The 18,554-nt window shown below is 37.9% G+C and overlaps 1 protein-coding gene across 1 annotated transcript in view; it reads left to right on the top strand.

Moving 5' to 3' along the window:
• Window positions 1-18,554, top strand: part of nbas (NBAS subunit of NRZ tethering complex) — a 180,330-nt gene that overhangs the window by 160,396 nt on the left and 1,380 nt on the right. Inside the window, exon 51 of the mRNA XM_041249686.1 lies at window positions 305-436. Coding sequence (XP_041105620.1) covers window positions 305-436 — 132 coding nt within the window. The remainder of the gene's footprint in view (window positions 1-304; window positions 437-18,554) is intronic.

Here is an 18,554-nt window from a genome sequence, read left to right as displayed (position 1 = left end):
GGTGGAAATAAAGGATCAACAATATGTTTCAGTTTTTCTTTTACAGTTTTTGGCATATGGAGTTAATATCAACTTATGCGCTATTTTTATGTATATTGTAAAAAAAGAAGATATGAAAATTTTAAAAAAAAGTAAGCTTCCCTTGTAAGATTTCCCTTGTAAATCTTAGTAAGTACAAGACACTTTACAGCTAATGCCAACATGAACAACTGAAGTAAGTCTTACCGCTAAGAGTGCAGAATATCACATTTCCTTATCTCATCTTTCGTAGCCTTTGTTTAACTACGCCTTTCTTTTCCTGCAGTGTATTAGACAGATATCCGCTCTCCTGCTGGATCAGTACCTTGTGCTTCTTCCTGCATTAAAACTCCTGGTGGAAAGTAAAGATGAGCAACTGCAGACACTGATGCTGGATCAGATAAGCAACATCCATACAGTAGGTCCTGTTAAATTAAACACCTCTTATCAGCTGCTGAAATGAACATGTTTTTATCTTGAACTCAGCAAAGAGGAACATCTTCTGCAGTCTTATCTCAAGAGATATTTCATGAAAACAATATGGTTATTTGAACAAGACCCTATAATAGTGATGTACATAGTCATGCCATGTAAAGATTTTAAAATAAATGGTTACAGTTTGTAAATATTAATATAACTAACAGCACAGTACTGACGAAGGGGTTGGAAGTGTGACACCTTTGATTCCCCACTCCCCCACCCCTTCCCCCCAGGTTTTTATTTTCAGTGTATGTGTTTCTCTTTCTAATAGTGGATTAGATATTACATTTCGCTTACAATTTAGATTTCTACAAAAAAATTAAATAGCCAACTCAGGTACAGATTGAATCCTTGCTGTGCGGCCAGTGTTGATTTTATATGGGCCATTTTCCAAAACATGCTTGGGACATGTTAAAGTAATCTACCAATCTTATGCACCAGGACAGTCAAATTGAAACCAGTTGACATGCTGAGGGAGGATTTGAAATCTTCAAATCGAAGCTTGGAGTATAACCACCTGCCAGAAAAAGATGTAGGTTAAAGATTAAAAAAGCCAGTCTTGGCAGCCCACATTTTTAAAATAAAGTAAGGAACAAAAATGAAACCGTCGTTCTGTATGGCTTGTAAATGGATCACAGTTTTATCTATTGAGGGAGCCCAAGATTTATTGATCAAAGGATTTGATTGAGATTAAATGAGAAAACAAAACCCCATCCCCATGTGTTTGTCATTCCTTGAATTTGCATCTGTTTGAAGAGTGAATGATTATCTATTCAGATACCAAGGTATTTAGTAAAAAAAAAAAAAAATAATAATAAAAAAAAGCAGACTGAGTGGTATTAAACAAGGTCTTCACAGTTTTTTGTTGCATTTATAGTTAAAAACATTGCGCATGTGTAAAAATGGATTCCTAGGTCTTTAATTGACTGTTTCCTTTAAAATACAACAGAATTACAGTTGGGTAAATGTGCCTTAGGACACCTGACTACCGCAATGCAGTAATTACTTGGTGTTCTGTTTTTTTTTGTGTTTTGTTTAGTTTAGTTTAGATATATATATATATATATATAAGATATATATATATATATATATATATATATATATATATATATATATATATATATATATAATATATATATATAAAAAACTTGAAATACTTAAAAATACTACAATTTTGCATGGATCCATGTGCCTCATCACTGTCACCCAAAGAAGTCCCAACAATACCCCCACAGTTAACAATGTGCTTGCCTTGAATAAAATGTATGATTATATAGAAGCATACTATAATTAGCAAGATGCAATAGATGTCTTGTGTGGAAACCACACAATTATCTTCCTTACACTTACTGTAAAACTTGTTTTGTGATATTACACAAAGGTTAAATTTAGCATTAAGACACAACAGGGTGTGTGATTAAGTAAGCAATAGCACGACAGGGTGTGTGGTAAGACATATCTTACCAACGACTGGGTGTCTGTGAAATGGGAATTCTTCATTACTTTGCCGTGTATGTAGCTGAGACACCAGTGTGTTATTCTTCCTGGTTCTCCGTGTTTCCGACAGTGACTGATGCGGTAGTCTGACGCTGAGGCATGTTGTTATTCTTCCTGGTTCTCAGTGAGAAGGTCAAAACCGATATGTTTCATTTCAGTGGGAAGGAAGATCTACTACTCATTGACTATTATTCAAATTTTCCAGAACTGATAGTCCTCACTAACACAACCTTCTTTGCCAGGCATGGCATTCCAAAAACTGTTGTGTCTGACAATCGACCTCAATGTGCAAGTCATGACTTCAAACAGTTTGCCAGACATTATGAATCCCGATATGCCACTGTGAGTCCACAGTATCCACAAGCAAATGGGAAAGCAGAGAAGGGAGTCCAGATTGTGAAAAAAGGCTTCAGAGAAAGGAGATGTGCCTTATCTTACTCTGTTAGCATACAGAGCAGCACACTTGGCATGTGGACTGTCACCTGGTGAGCTGCTTATGGGTCAGGAACTGCAGACCCGAGTACAAAGGGTTACAGCAGAGAAGAACAAAACACCTGTTACCGCTGAAGCCACAAGAGATGGTGAGAATTTATGATGCTGAAAAGGAACAGTGGAACCACAGAGCTACAGTGTTGAAGGAGATGACTCTAAGGTCCTATTGTCTTAACTGAAGCTGGAAAGATTGTGAGGCGAAACTGGAGAGATCTGCTTAAAACCCAGGAGAAGTTGGACCGACATACTGACGAAACTACACAGGCACTGCATGAGACTGAGGAGGAATGGAACCAGACAGGTGCTGGGGCAGAAGACAAGCTGAGTACTGCTAAAAGAACTGATGCTGCAGAAGAATGACTGCAAGACAATCCTACTGAGCCAAATGTCATGATTCAGAGGAAGTCAGGACGTTCAATTAGACCTCCAGATAGACTGAATCTTTAATATGAGGAACAAGTTTAAAAAAAAAAAAAGAAATTGAAAGATTTTATACATAAAGAATACTGAATCAATATTTTCTGTTATTCAACAGCATGTTGAGTTCTAATGTTGGTTTTGTGGAAAAGCACATCAGTTTTAAAAAAAATAATGGAAAGTAGATGTAAGGATATGTTAAAGTAATAGTTCGAACTACAGAGACTTCCGTAGACTAGAATGTTATTTATATAACTCAGGACAGTTTCTAAATAAAGGCTGTTGAGTTTGGTACAGCTCTGGTGTACGCTGAGTATACGGTGAGTATAAAACTGGCCCTGTGTTCAGTGTGCTGAGCTCCCTAAAAGCCTGCTGCTGTGGAAGCTGCTCTCTCTACTTGCTTGCTGTCTCCTAGCAACATTGCTGTAGGGGTGGGGCCTTTATACAAGGGCTCTGATGAGACTGTGAAGCTGTGGTGATTGGGATTGCTATCTAATAAAGAGATACATTTCCTTGAGCAACATGGCTTGACTTTTCTTTATTAGAAATGAAAAATCACTGCTGATTGGTGGTTTTCCACTTTTACTTAGCCCCCTGGGGCTGTTGAATTGATCAATGCAGAACCGGGGGGAAAAGAATATTCCCGATAGTTGTGTTTTTTAGGGGGGGGGGGGGGGGGGGTTGGGGCTTTTTTTAAGCTATTAACACATTTGTGACTGTTGGTGAGGTTCGTATTTGTGTTTATTTATTTATTTATTTACATAAAACAAAAAGAAAAGAAAAAAGGCGGCACTGTTTTTATATTATATACCACTTTGGTGCTTTCACTCGGCTGTCTTGGCAAGTTGCTATTTCATTGGTCCACACACAAGTGCTGTGAATTAAACAGTTATGGTGCGGTTCTACAGTTCACATTGCAGAAAATGGTGAAAATAATGGAACTAAAGGAAGGTGCTTACGAAAAATTAAGATGCATATATATTTCTTTTGTGTTTCACTTGTGCAGCGAGTGGCGGTTCGGAGGCTGGGGTTGATCGCGGGCATTGTTGACAAAGCCTGTAGACCCCCACTCTCCTGGAATAACCATAAATTATTCAAGTGTAAATTGCCTTCAAACCGTGAACACCGGCTCTGCCTTTGTTATAAATGCTTTCCTATTAAATATACTGACGGTACGCTTGCATCTTATACAACAATAACAAAGTCCGCATTTTTGTGTTGGTCCGCAGGAGTACCTGCATGTCAGTTATGTGAACCCCTGGTTATGGATCAAGAGAGTAGTAGGCGTTGGAAAGCCATGTTCTCTGCAGAAAATATGTAGACATAATACTTGTCGCAGTAACTACAGCCTGTCGCCTGTAAAGATTGATTGATTGATTGATTCTTTGTGATCTGATGTTGGTGGAGACAAACATGGTGATCCAGCGAATTATAAAATACACCTCATGTTTAAACAAGCATCTTTTAAAAAACAGGAAGTTGCCAGGCATTTCATTCCCATAGTAGACAGAGTGAAAAATCAAGGTCATTTTAAACTTTCTTTTTATTAACAGAATGTTAAGATTTTTAAGGTTAAACATTTTTTATTGAACTTACATAACATAAGCAATTAGTGTTTGTTTTTATTTTATTAGCACTATATTTTCTTAAATTTGTTTTTCCTTGGTAACATAAAATGAAGCAGAAAATGTCAACTTTGTGCTGAAAATAAACATTTACAATATTACATGTTTATATTGCTGCTATTATTATTATTATTATTATTATTATTATTATTATTATTATTATTATTATTATTAATAAAGCTAAAAAACAGGAGGGAAAGAAAGCTGCCGCAAAAATAGAAATTAACAAGAAAGTACATTGCATTTAAGACCAAAGGAAAAGACATGTTGTACAACATTTATTTCAGCCTGTGCGCACAGGCAAGAAAAAGTAGACCTCCACTTTGACTGGATACTGGCATCAAGTTTCACTGACCTTATTTTACCTAATTTTGCATGGCAAGTGCTGTTTTGTTCACTCTGAAGTATTGGCATCTCTTGGTTTGTTAAACCAGCAGTGAAAGTTCACTTCATTTGGTATACATTCTAATTTCAGGTGTAATCTGAATCTTAACTTCATTCAGTTTGAGTTCCTGAGCAAAAAATCCAACACTGCAGTGGATCCCAGATTCCTGCCACTTTTCAGATTTATTTATTTATTTATTTTTTATTTTTTTTAATTTCTCCTCACTTTCGTCTCTGCTTTATAGACCCAGTGGGTGGTGTCTTTTTAAAGATTACAACAGTACTATTTTGAATTGAACATTTGTTGTTGTGTTTATACATTACAAAAATACGTTTTATTCTGAGTAGTATTGACAGATATCTTGAACAACAAAATATTTTATCATATTTTTTAAATCCACGTAATATAATAAATAACATGGGCAGTTATGTGCCAAGCTTTTAAACTTTGTTGGTTCCCGGCGTCTTAAATGTAACAGAAACCCGCAATGAAATATTTTCTCATTCTTGCTCCACCTGTACCAAGGCATTGGGATATTGAAAAGTCACTTTTCATTACTCAAGAAATCAGGTTGTAATTGCCCTATTGTTTATAATAAGCACTGGAGGAAAACAGTAGTGACTTCATACAATGAGATAAACAAATGTGTTAATTGATTCAACTGTGAATTCACAGTTTGTGTTTTACTCCCACACATTGATGAAGGTAACATTGTGGTAATGAAAAAATGTTTTCATTAAAATTTTAAAGTTATTCTTCTTATAAATCAAGTTATTCTTCTGACTTTTTAAAGGCTTGTTGTACGTGTTCAGATGTCAATGTCAATATTTGAGATGCTTGCTCATCAAGTTGTGTTGTACTAAACTTCAGCTTACTCTCCCATTTAGTATGATAAAGCTGGTTTTCATTAATGGTAAAATTTAGCGTTTACAAATTCCCCTTTAGCATGCTGTTTCTCATAATGAAATGGAAAAGAGGGCAGGCTGTGAATATGAAACTGGAGAATTAGGTTACTGCACTAATCTTGTTAACGCCCCACACCAAACACCACACTGTGTAATTTTCTGCTCTAAACAAGGGTTTAGAAGTGAGATTTTTGCATCTTTATCAAAGTGTGATGTTACTTTGAGAGGCCTGAAGAAAATCTGACTCCTGACTCTTGTGTGACCTCCAGGACACCTATGGAAACTATTGCTCCTTTCATATTTCGTATTAAGGGCACTTTCACACCTAGTTAACTTACATGTGTTTAAAATTGTGGTTCACTTGCAAATAAACACTTTTTTTTCAACTTTTTCTTCTGTTCGTTTCACAAAAGAAAAATTCAGTCCAACTTCAGTTTCTTTTAAAGTGCATTCACATTTGTTTGTTTGGTTCACTTGCAGGTTCACTTGCAGCTTCATCCAGATTTGCAAACTTTTCCAAACACACTCTGCTCTCTTGTTGATACTAGAGCTGAAGTTCTCAGTGGAAGCACTTTTTCCATCATGCCCAACATGGAGAATACTTTGAGTTATGTGGTTGGGCTGTTGTCCATGTTATTTTGGTTTATTTGTTGCTAACCATGTCAAATTATTGCTGAAGAAAGTATTTGTCAGAAAGAAAAAAAATCTTGGAGAGACAATCGTGATTATGAAAAGTCAACCAACTGCAGTTTAGCTGGTCATGATAATAACAACTAGAAGTTGTAAGCAACTTGACAGCTTCCAAGGCATTCTTGTTCCTATCTGTGTTCCATAGTAACCATGACCCTACCTCCACACTCTAAGCAGTTATAAGCCATTTTTGCATTTGACCTTAAGGAGAGGTCAAAGGTTACAGTAAAAGACGTGTTTTGATGGAGCATTTATGGGTTCTTATATATGTTCCGTAATAACCATGACCCTATCTACACTTTTCTAAGGAGTTACAAGCTAGTTTTGCATTTGACCTTAAGAAGAGGTCAGAGGTCACAGTCAAGGCATTTTTTTAGTAGAGAATACATGGGCTCCTATATGTGTTCCATAGTAACCATAACCCTATCAGCACTATGTAAGGAGTTATAAGCTAGTTTTGCATTTGACCTTATGGAGAGGTCAAAGGTGATGGTCAAGTTAATTTTTGAATAGAGCATTTCTGTATTGTATAGTAACTATGACACTGTCTAAACTCTCAAAGGAGTTCTAAACAAGTTTTGCATTTGAGCTTTAGCAAGGTAATATGTGCAATTTGACCATAGCTGAAATTTGATTGGTTCACAGCAGGCTTTTTTTTTTTTTTTTTTTTTTAATCTAGCGGGTTGCTTTGCACAGACTTGATAAGCAACTTTACCAAGGCTAGGTATGCAAAGTTTAGCTTAAATCGGCATAACGATTTCAGAGAAAAAGTCATTTGAATATTTTTGATAAATCTATTATGGCTGCTGAACAATGTGACCAATCGACTTGTGTTGCACAAATCTAAATATAGGCCATAAGGGTAGTATGTGCCCCAAGTTTCACATCTGTACCATAAGAGGGTTTTTTTGAAATTGGCCAAAATTCGAGAAAAAATCCAATATGGTTGCCAAGCCATGTGACGTATGACCTTCATTTTTGCTCTGACACAATTTCCCATAGGCCTCTAGCACCGTACCAAGTTTCGTGACTTTTCAAGTGATGGTGTTGATTTTACAGACATTTGAAAATTTTGGCAGAAAAATAAATAAATAAGTAATTATCCTAACAATTACAATAGGGTTCCAGCAACTTAGTTGCTTGGCCTCCTAATAATAATAATAATAGCTTGTTGTGAATGTTGTATTTGTGACAGTGTGGCGAGATACAGATGCATCAGGAGCTGGTTTACTAAACAGTCAGTAATGTCTGTACAGACCGTACCGCTTTGTCTTGGCACAGTGTTTTCCTTGCCAATGTATGTGGCACAATTATAAGAACATAAGAAAGTTTACAAACGAGAGGAGGCCATTCGGCCCATCTTGCTCGTTTGGTTGTTAGTAGCTTCTTGAAGGATCCCAGGGTGTCAGCTTCAACAACATTACTGGGGAGTTGATTCCAGACCCTCACAATTCTCTGTGTAAAAAAGTGTCTCATATTTTCTGTTCTGAATGCCCCTTTTTCTAAACTCCATTTGTGACCCCTGGTCCTTGTTTCTTTTTTCAGGCTGAAAAAGTCCCTTGGGTCGACACTGTCAATACCTTTTAGAATTTTGAATGCTTGAATTAGGTCGCCACGTAGTCTTCTTTGTTCAAGACTGAACAGATTCAATTCTTTTAGCCTGTCTGCATATGACATGCCTTTTAAGCCTGGAATAATTCTGGTCGCTCTTCTTTGCACTCTTTCTAGAGCAGCAATATCTTTTTTATAGCGAGGTGACCAGAACTGCACACAATATTCAAGATGAGGTCTTACTAGTGCATTGTGCAGTTTTAACATTACTTCCCTTGATTTAAATTCAACACTTTTCACAATGTATCCGAGCATCTTGTTAGCCTTTTTTATAGCTTCCCCACATTGTCTAGAGGAAGACATTTCTGAGTCAACAAAAACTCCTAGGTCTTTTTCATAGATTCCTTCTCCAATTTCAATATCTCCCATATGATATTTATAATGTACATTTTTATTTCCTGCGTGCAGTACCTTACACTTTTCTCTATTACATGTCATTTGCCATGTGTCTGCCCAGTTCTGAATCTTGTCTAGATCATTTTGAATGACCTTTGCTGCTGCAACAGTGTTTGCCACTCCTCCTACTTTTGTGTCGTCTACAAATTTAACAAGTTTGCTTACTATACCAGAATCTAAATCATTAATGTAGATTAGGAATAGCAGAGGACCTAATACTGATCCCTATGGTACACCGCTGGTTACCACACTCCATTCTCCATTATAACAAAGCCAGACGCAGTACATGTGCTAATCATTATTCAGTTGTCATTTGATACTTTTCTTTGCTTGTGACAGTTTTGCCAGTATGCTTAAAGCACACGCTTGCTGCAATAGTAATTAAATCTCAAATCACTATTGGAGCCATTTCATTGAACAGCCCTGTTTGCGCCAGTTAATAAATCAGCCCCACAGTGTTTTTTATTTACTTATTTTTTAAAGTGATATGCTGTTGTGTTCATGTGACATTATGGTGTTCTTTTCTGGTGTGCATGTGTGTGTTTTTTGACAAGTCCTACGTGGTGTATGTGTGACAAGGGGAGACGCTTTACTCGGTGCTTGCTGAATTACGTCACTTCCACGGTTTGCTTCGCTGTTTAGAACAGTTCATTTCCAAGTGAACTGGAATATGTTTGATTTCATATTGCAAAAAGTGCATACCAAGTCCCCTTCCAAGTAAACCGAGACCACTTGAAAGTGATCTTGGTTTGATGCGCATCCTGGTGCAATTACATGGTTCCGAGAGGTTTCACTCCAAGTGAACCGAACTGCACTTCAATCCGCATCAAAGGGTCAAACGAACTACTGTGCAAGTGCCCTTAGATACACATTCAGCAGAACAGTATGATGTGTTTTCTAGCACTTACAAGCAGACACACCTTGTTATAAAGCATTACCGTAATTCTGCTTATGTCAGAATTCAGACACAGAAGACCTTGTGCATGTATGTGCATTAGGTAAAAGCTGTTTTTGTGATGTTCATGCTCAGGTTCCATAATGGGTATCATTCAGTACAAAATTACTGCTTGACAGTTGTTTTGGGATTTTTTCAGTTTTTGTGTCAGAGACTAAACAATTATGCCTCAAATTGGAAACACTGCTATGCTATGACTGTCCTCTTATAATGGTCTCACTGTACCTTTTAATTATTTGTTCAAAATCATCCATCTTAACATGTAAATAAGATCACATATCTAATGTCTTCCTTCCACCTGGATATTGTGCTCGTGGCTGTACCTTACTGTAGCGCTAAGTGGGTTTACACAGTAAATTCAGGCAAAAATGTACACAGAAGACCTTTGCTCTTACTGTATTTCCCCATTATTAGTCTAAGGTTCCAAAAAAAGGCCCCATTTTCGCAAAACAGTATGTTAAAGCATACCCTAATACAACCTAGAAGGCTCTGAAATCAGTGGAGAGGAACTCTTATATACGGGGGCGGTTGCTGTTTATGCATCTAAAAACAGGAAACTGTATCTAGTTCACTGAGACCACTGTTAATGTCAGACAGTGACTGCAACAGCAGAATTAACTCCTCACTATTCCCCTTACACAGATGTTTGCTGTCCTGTAAGCCATTAGTATTCCATTCATGTTAACAGGTATGTTCAGAATAAGGTATGTAGTATTAAAATTATTTAATATAAGGTATATTGAATATGTAGCTATTTTGTTGAATATTAATTATATACACACTGTATTTCAAATACTTTATTATTATTATTATTATTATTAGTAGTAGTAGTAGTAGTAGTAGTAGGATTCAGTTTAGCATCCTCAACAAGAGGATGCTAACAAGGTCAGCGAATTAACTAATTTAACTAAAAAAAACTGTTAAAAGGGCTGTGAATTAAGTGCTCAAAACAAAGAGGGAGGTACAGAGCACACCACTTAGAGCCCACTGGTCGACAAAAGCTGTCTTGTCACCAGCTGACTCCGCGTTGGTGTGCTCTAAAGACCCAGGAATGGACATGGGCCCTTAACATGGCACTGCAGTCAAAGTAAATGGCCAGTTTAGCCGGAGCCAGGAGGAGGTCCCTTTTCTTGGTGGAGCCACGAACAGGATGCCAGATAAATGAGGAGAGTGGAAAAATGCAGCCAGAACTGCAGCAAAAGGTTCCAAAACAGAAGGAGAAAAGGCTGCATCTGGGCACACAAAAAATAAATGTGGACCACTGGTGTACCAGTCGGTGAAGTGACGGAGGATCTCTCCTGACACAAGAGATCCATGCAGACCCCATCCATCCTAGGTGCCCAGCTCCTCTAGGGACCAGCAGAGAGTACAGGGCCTCCCACTGGGGACTCTCGACGCGGAGGGGGGTCGAGGAGAAATCAGAGATCCTGCTCAGGTTATTCTCAAGGGGTAGCTGAGGGGGGTACCCACCTTTGGTTCAGTAGTAGTAGTAGTAGTATTAATTAGTAATTTTATCCAAAGCGACTTGCAATTGCTGCTGGGTCACTTACAATAGGACCTTGGTTTTACATGTCATCCGAAGTATTTGTCTTTCTCTATACCTGTGCTTTTATGAGACCATCATCCTTGTAGTCAGGATGGGACCCAATGCACTGCAAATAATAGTACATTGCTGACAGAAGAAATATATTATGTAAGTATGCAAATACATACTCAAACATGAAGTTTTGTAATCTAAGGAATTGAAACATGTTATAGGGTATTATGTATTTTGCTGCTAGCTTTGTTTAAAAGAAACATTTATACAGCACATACAGTGGCTTGTGAAAGTATTGACCCCCCTTTTGGCATTTTTCCTATTTTGTTGCCTTACAACCTGGAATTAAAATGGATTTTTTGGGGGTTTGTATCATTTGATTTACACAACATGCCTACCACTTTGAAGATGCAAAATATTTTTTATTGTGAAACAAACAAGAAATAAGACAAAAAAACAGAAAACTTGAGCGTGCATAAGTATTCACCCCCCCAAAGTAAATACTTTGTAGAGCCACGTTTTGCAGCAATTACAGCTGCAAGTCTCTTGGGGTATGTATCTATAAGCTTGGCACATCTAGCCACTGGGATTTTTGCCCATTCTTCAAGGCAAAACTGCTCCAGCTCCTTCAAGTTGGATGGGTTCTGCTGGTGTACAGCAATCTTTAAGTCATACCACAGATTCTCAATAGGATTGAGGTCTGGGCTTTGACTAGGCCATTCCAAGACATTTAAATGTTTCCCCTTAACCACTCGAGTGTTGCTTTAGCAGTATGCTTAGGGTCATTGTCCTGCTGGAAGGTGAACCTCCATCCCAGTCTCAAATCTCTGGAAGACTGAAACAGGTTTCCCTCAAGAATTTCCCTGTATTTAGCGCCATCCATCATTCCTTCAATTCTGACCAGTTTCCCAGTCCCTGCCGATGAAAAACATCCCCACAGCATGATGCTGCCACCACCATGCTTCATTGTGGGGATGGTGTTCTCGGGGTGATGAGAGGTGTTGGGTTAGCGCCAGACAGAGTTTTCCTTGATGGCCAAAAAGCTCAATTTTAGTCTCATCTGACCAGAGTACCTTCTTCCATATGTTTGGGGAGTCTCCCACATGCCTTTTGGTGAACACCAAGCGTGTTTGCTTATTTTTTTCTTTAAGCAATGGCTTTTTTCTGACCACTCTTCCGTAAAGCCCAGCTCTGTGGAGTGTACGGCTTAAAGTAGTCCTATGGGCAGATACTCCAATCTCCGCTGTGGAACTTTGCTGCTACTTCAGGGTTATCTTTGGTCTCTTTGTTGCCTCTCTGATTAATGCCCTCCTTGCCTGGTCCGTGAGTTTTGGTGGGCGGCCCTCTCTTGCCAGGTTTGTTGTGGTGCCATATTCTTTCCATTTTTTAATAATGGCTTTAATGGTGCTCCGTGGGATGTTCAAAGTTTCAGATATTTTTTTTATAACCCAACCCTGATCTGTACTTCTCCAAAACTTTGTCCCTGACCTGTTTGGAGAGCTCCTTGGTCTTCATGGTGCCGCTTGCTTGGTGGTGCCCTTTACTTAGTGGTGTTGCAGACTCTGGGGCCTTTCAGAACAGGTGTATATATACTGAGATCATGTGCACACAGGTGGACTTTATGTAACTAATTATATGACTTCTGAAGGTAATTGGTTGCACCAGATCTTATTTAGAGGCTTAATAGCAAAGGGGGTGAATACATATGCACGCACCACTTTTCTGTTATTTATTTTTTAGAATTTTTTGAAAAAGTTATTTTTTTCATTTCACTTCACCAATTTGGACTATTTTGTGTTTGTCCATTACATGAAATCCAAATAAAAATCAATTTTAATTCCAGGTTGTAAGGCAACAAAATAGGAAAAATGCCAAGGGGGGTCAATACTTTCGCAAGCCACTGTACTGTATACAAAGATTACTGGAGAGGTATTTTAAACACCTGTCTAGCTGTTACAATAATGCTATTGGATTGAAGTTCGTTTTGCTTTGTATTTTGATCTACTACAGATGCTTCAGTAATAGGTTTTTATGAAAACGCAGTTTCCAGTTTATTAGACAGAATAAAGATGCAACCACACTGATTGTCTGTAATGTTTCCTTATTATATTTTATACATTAAGGACACAACCTCAAATTACTCCTGTTAAACTTGCTTTGTTAAAACTCTTGTAATTGTGTGATTGCACATGCCTAAGGTGTGTATTCTGGATATTTCTATCTGCATGTAAATGTAGAATAATAGTGAACTATTCATTTCCATTTACATGTAAACAGATTACACTATGTAACACAATTTTTTTTCCTGGGTAGTAAGTGTTATTTCCTAATTGCTTATGCCTCAGAAGAATAGAAAATGGCTATTATTCCCCACAAACTTTGCTTTTGTGACCAGGACAGTGATATTTTGAAATGTACCTATTTCCAATGAGAAAACGGTCTTTTCATTCACATAAAGTCAGAAAAAAACAACATATGAATCCAAATTAACATGTATTTATACTAAAGTAATACAAAAATGACTACAAAGGATTTAGAAGTGAGTAGTTTTTCGGGATTTAAGATTATACTGTAAATCACTTTCACAAATCAGCCTCCAAATGTAGTCTCCCATCATGTTCTCGTTATACTGTCCTTGGTAGCGGTGTTCAAAGTCCAGTATATCCTGGTGGAAGCGCTCACCTTGCTCCTCCGAGTACGCTCCCATGTTCTCCTTGAATTTATTAAGATGAGCATCAAGGATATGGACTTTGAGGGACATCCTACAGCCCATTGTGCCGTAGTTCTTCACCAGAGTCTCAACCAGCTCCACATAGTTTTCGGCCTTGTGATTGCCCAGGAAGCCCCGAACCACTGCGACAAAGCTGTTCCAAGCCACTTTCTCCTTACTAGTGAGCTTCTTGGGGAATTCATTGCACTCCAGGATCTTCTTTATCTGTGGTCTGACGAAGACACCTGCTTTGACCTTTGCCTCAGACAGCTTAGGGAAGAAGTCTTGAAGGTACTTGAAGGCTGCCGACTCCTTATCTAGAGCTCTGACAAATTGTTTCATAAGGCCCAATTTGATGTGCAGTGGTGGCATCAGCACCTTCCGGCGGTCCACCAGTGTCTCCCACTTGACGTTGTTCCTTCCCACAGAGAACTTGGTCCGCTGTGGCCAGTCCCGCCTGTGGTAGTGCACCTTGGTGTCCCTGCTGTCCCAAAGGCAAAGATAGCAGGGGAAACTTGGTAAAACCACCTTGGAGACCCATCAGGAATGCCACCATTGCAGCCTCTTGATACCATCTCAGAAAAATGCAGATATGTATCCACTTAGGCAGCTGGAACTAAACTGAACTGGTGGGCTTGAGGCCCCTGTATTTATACTACTATTTATATTACTGGAAAGTTCTAGAAAGTTCTAGAAGTTACTCCAAGTTTACTCAGCACTGAAGTTTTTCTTTTCTTTAAATCATATTTTGATTCAATACAAATATTATTGCACTCTGGACTGTCTTGAAGATTAATGCAAATATATAAATTGTGTATTTACTGTAAAATTTAAAATCCAAGTTGCTTTCATATTCTTTTTTCAGTTATGGCATAAAATGTATTTATTTCCCCTCTACACACACGTACTGACACGTAAATATTTTATTATATATGGCATGGGGATGTGTGTAATTCCTATATATATATATATATATATATATATATATATATATATATAAAGCAAGTAAAATTGAACTATTGATTCCTTAACATACTGCAAACACAAACCACACAAAGGGGCTATAAGAAATCTGTTGCACTGCATTGCTTATCCGGCACATTATTTAGGCATTTGTTTTATGACACCGACAGCTCTATGCATGTTTAGCATTGAACATATGGTTCTGAACTGCTGTTTCTAAGCAATGTTCCTCTCCCATTACAAAAACACTGCTCTTTAATACTTATTTTCCCTAAAACTGCAAACTTCACATGTTGTTTTTTGACATAGGTTGTTAATAGTTTTGTGGAGCATTATTAGTCAGTGAATCGCAGATCTGTTTATAATATGCATTAGTAAACATCCTTACATAGCACTGGTTTACTTTGCTGTCGCCATGTGGAACTAACAACATAAGCAATGTGGTAGAAATTATGCACAGCAGATGACAGCCTTTGTGAGGCTGAATCTGTGCTATAAACAACATCTGAAAATAAAAAATGTAGCCTTTGGCTTTACATTGCAAATCAGAGTATATATACACACACACACAGTACCATGAAAAAGTATTTGCCCCTCTCTGATTTTCTGCATTTTTTCACATTTTTCACATTGAATTTGGTCAGATGTTTTCGTGGGTTGTAGTAGAATATAGAGGGAGTCTGAGAGAAAAAAATGACACCAAAGTTTGGTGCTTCTTTCATTTGTTTGGTGTGCAAAGTAATCAAACATGCAATCTTCAGGTTTGAAAAAGTTATTGCCCCCCTAGTTAACTCAACACAATTAAAGGGATAATTAGGGTTAGCTGTCTGAATGCTTTGTTAAACAATCAGGCCTGATTTGGGCCAGCCCTGCCCAATATAAATCTGACTAACTTTGGCCCTTACCATCAGAGTGAAGTTGTCAGCACACAGGTTCTAGAGGCACATCATGCCATGATCAAAAGACATTTCTAAGGCTGTGGGGCTCAACCAAACCACAGTCAGAGCCATATTGTCCAAATGGAGAAAGTTTGGGACAGTAGTGAATCTTCTCAAGAGTGTCCGTCCTGCCAAAATCTCTCCAAGGCGTAAAATCGTCCAGGAAGTCACAAAGAACCCTAGAACAACATCCAGGGATCTGCAGGCCTCTCTTGCCTTGGCTAAGGTCAGTGTTCATGACTCCACCATCAGAAAGACACTGGGCAAAAATGGGATACATGGCAGAGTAGCAAGGCGGAAACCACTGCACACTAAGAAGAACATGAATGCTCGTCTCAAGTTTGCCAAAAAGCACCTGGATGATCCTCAAGAGTTCTGGAACAGTGTTCTAGATTAGTTAAAAGTGGAACTTTTTGGCCAACATGGGCCCCGTTATGTCTGGCAAAAACCAAACACTATATTCCACAGTAAGAACCTCATACCAGTGGTCAAGCATGGTGATGGTAGTATCATGATTTGGGGATGCTTTGCTGCATCAGTACCTGGATGACTTGCCATCATTGAAGGAACCATGAATTCTATTCTGTATCAGAGAATTCTGCAAGAGAATGTCAGGCCATCCGCCCGCGAGCTGAAGCTGAAGCTGAAGCTGAAGCTGAAGCGCAGCTGGGTCATGCAGCAAGACAATGATTCAAAACACACAAGCAAGTCTACATCAGAATGGATGAAGAACAAGAAATTTAAAGATTTGGAATGGCCTAGTCAAAGTCCAGATCTAAACCCCATTGAGATGTTGTGGCAGGACCTGAAATGAGCAGTTTATGCTCGAAAACCCACAAATGTCGGAGTTGAAGCAGTTCTGCATGAAGGAGTGGGCCATAATTCCTCCACGGCACTGTGAGTGACTGATCAATAACTACAGGCAGCGTTTGGTTGCAGTATATATATTTGTATGAGCTTAACATGCAGCCTATAGCACTCAGTATTCCCAGGTGGTCTCCCATCCAAGTACTAACTAAGCCCAACATTGCTTTGCTTAAGCATTGCGTGGTAAGTTCGATTTGAAGAGCTTTTTGCCGTCAGAGATGTTGCCCAGGGTTCACTACTAGGAAGTAGCTCTTCTTGACCCCCTTTGGTTGCAGTTATTGCTGCTAAAGGTGGCGTAACCAGTTATTGAGTCTAAGGGGGCGATTACTTTTTCACACGGGGGGATTGGGTGTTGCGTAACTTTCTTTAATAAATAAGTTAAATAAGTATCAAAATGTTGTGTTATTTGTTCACTCAGGGTCCATTTTGTCTAATATTAGATTTTGGTTGAAGATCTGATAACATTGTGTCAAATGTGTCAATATGCAAAAATGCAGAAAATCAGACGGGGCAAATACTTTTTCATGGTTCTGTATATACTCAAAACACAAAAGGTTTTGTTCAACAGGGAAATATGTGTAACAGTTTAATTTTTAAGGTGGTACAGTTCATTGTCGAGGTCACACGCAAAACAGGTTGGTACACAAAGGAGGTTTTCATACAAGCATAAGTCAGTAATCCTTTCTTCGTCTTCAGCCAGAAACTATTTTACTCACAATTCACCAAAACACAGAACTCACAGGTCTCATTCCTCCAACCGGAATGATGCTAGAGACTGCCTTATATATTCACACACATAACAAGCTGCATCCCCTTATTGTAGAGCAGCACATGCCCTGCAGTACAATGTATCTTGGAAAATGTTGTTTTATTAATGTCAACCATTAAAACTATGTAGACTACGTTTCCTTGTAAACCATAACCACATTTTGCATAAAGGATAGGGGCTTCGCAGAATTTGTGCTCTGACATACTGCCCATCCAGGACTTTACCCCACACTATATATATATATATATATATATATATAGGCCAATTTTACCGATTTTACGTACGGTAGAATCAAACATAAAGTTTGTATTTAAATTTTATATGATATATATATATTATATATATCATTATATATATATATATTATATCTGTGTTGTGTGTGTTTTTTTCATGAAATACAAACTAAGATGGCATGCATTTTAGCAATTTTAATTGGCCAATAAATGGGGAAAATTGCTAATATGCAAAATAATAAGAGGGCTTATAGTGTTTAATGTCGGAGATTGCGGGAGGAAATAAAGGTATGAAGGCTTTGTTATGTGTCAAAGCTCAATCTTTAATACAAATGACCTTGGGCTGAATTCTTTGTTTATGGTCATTTGAGTGCAGTTGAAGCATTTGACTTAGAGATTTAACTACAAGCCTTGTAGGATTTATTCTTAAATTGTTTGAATGTTTTGTTTATGAGCTGTTTGAGAATTCCATGAGTTTCTATAACCTTCATCTGCTGGAATGCGTTGTATTACCACTGCTGCAAAATCCATATCTATTGAATTGTGCAGATTGAATTTTAAAATTCATGTCATTTACTGAAATAATGCAGTACAATGAAGACAAAACTAAAGCACAGCAATACAGTAGAGGAGCCCAAGCTAGATTTTGTGATGGATGAAGCATTTGGTTATTTTTTCATGATGTGTATTTGTAATAATAATGGGCCCCTGATCTCTATAAAAGCATATCTTCAATATTTCAAGAACTGCGACAAAAGTTAGTACAGTAGTTAACTTAAGCTTTTACTGTTACGCTAAATAGAACACACCTCCATCTGTACCGCAGTAATATTTGCCAACTGTACATTGTTCTTTTTTAAATTATTCTCGACACATTTTACAACCACATAACATACAATTATTGACATAAACTAAGAGAAACATAGTCGCACTGTAAAAAAATAAAATTATATATATGGATTTCGGGTGAGCTATCAGAAGTATAGAAAAAGAAGAGTTTTTGACTGGCTTTTATTTTCAGTTTCCAAATTCCAATCACTTACAAATAATTGTATAACAAACTGTT

Source organism: Polyodon spathula, chromosome 5, assembly GCF_017654505.1.
Source record: "Polyodon spathula isolate WHYD16114869_AA chromosome 5, ASM1765450v1, whole genome shotgun sequence".
Classification (NCBI taxonomy): domain Eukaryota; kingdom Metazoa; phylum Chordata; class Actinopteri; order Acipenseriformes; family Polyodontidae; genus Polyodon; species Polyodon spathula.
Note: the sequence above shows the minus strand (reverse complement) of the source record. Positions and strands in the feature narration are given on the sequence as shown.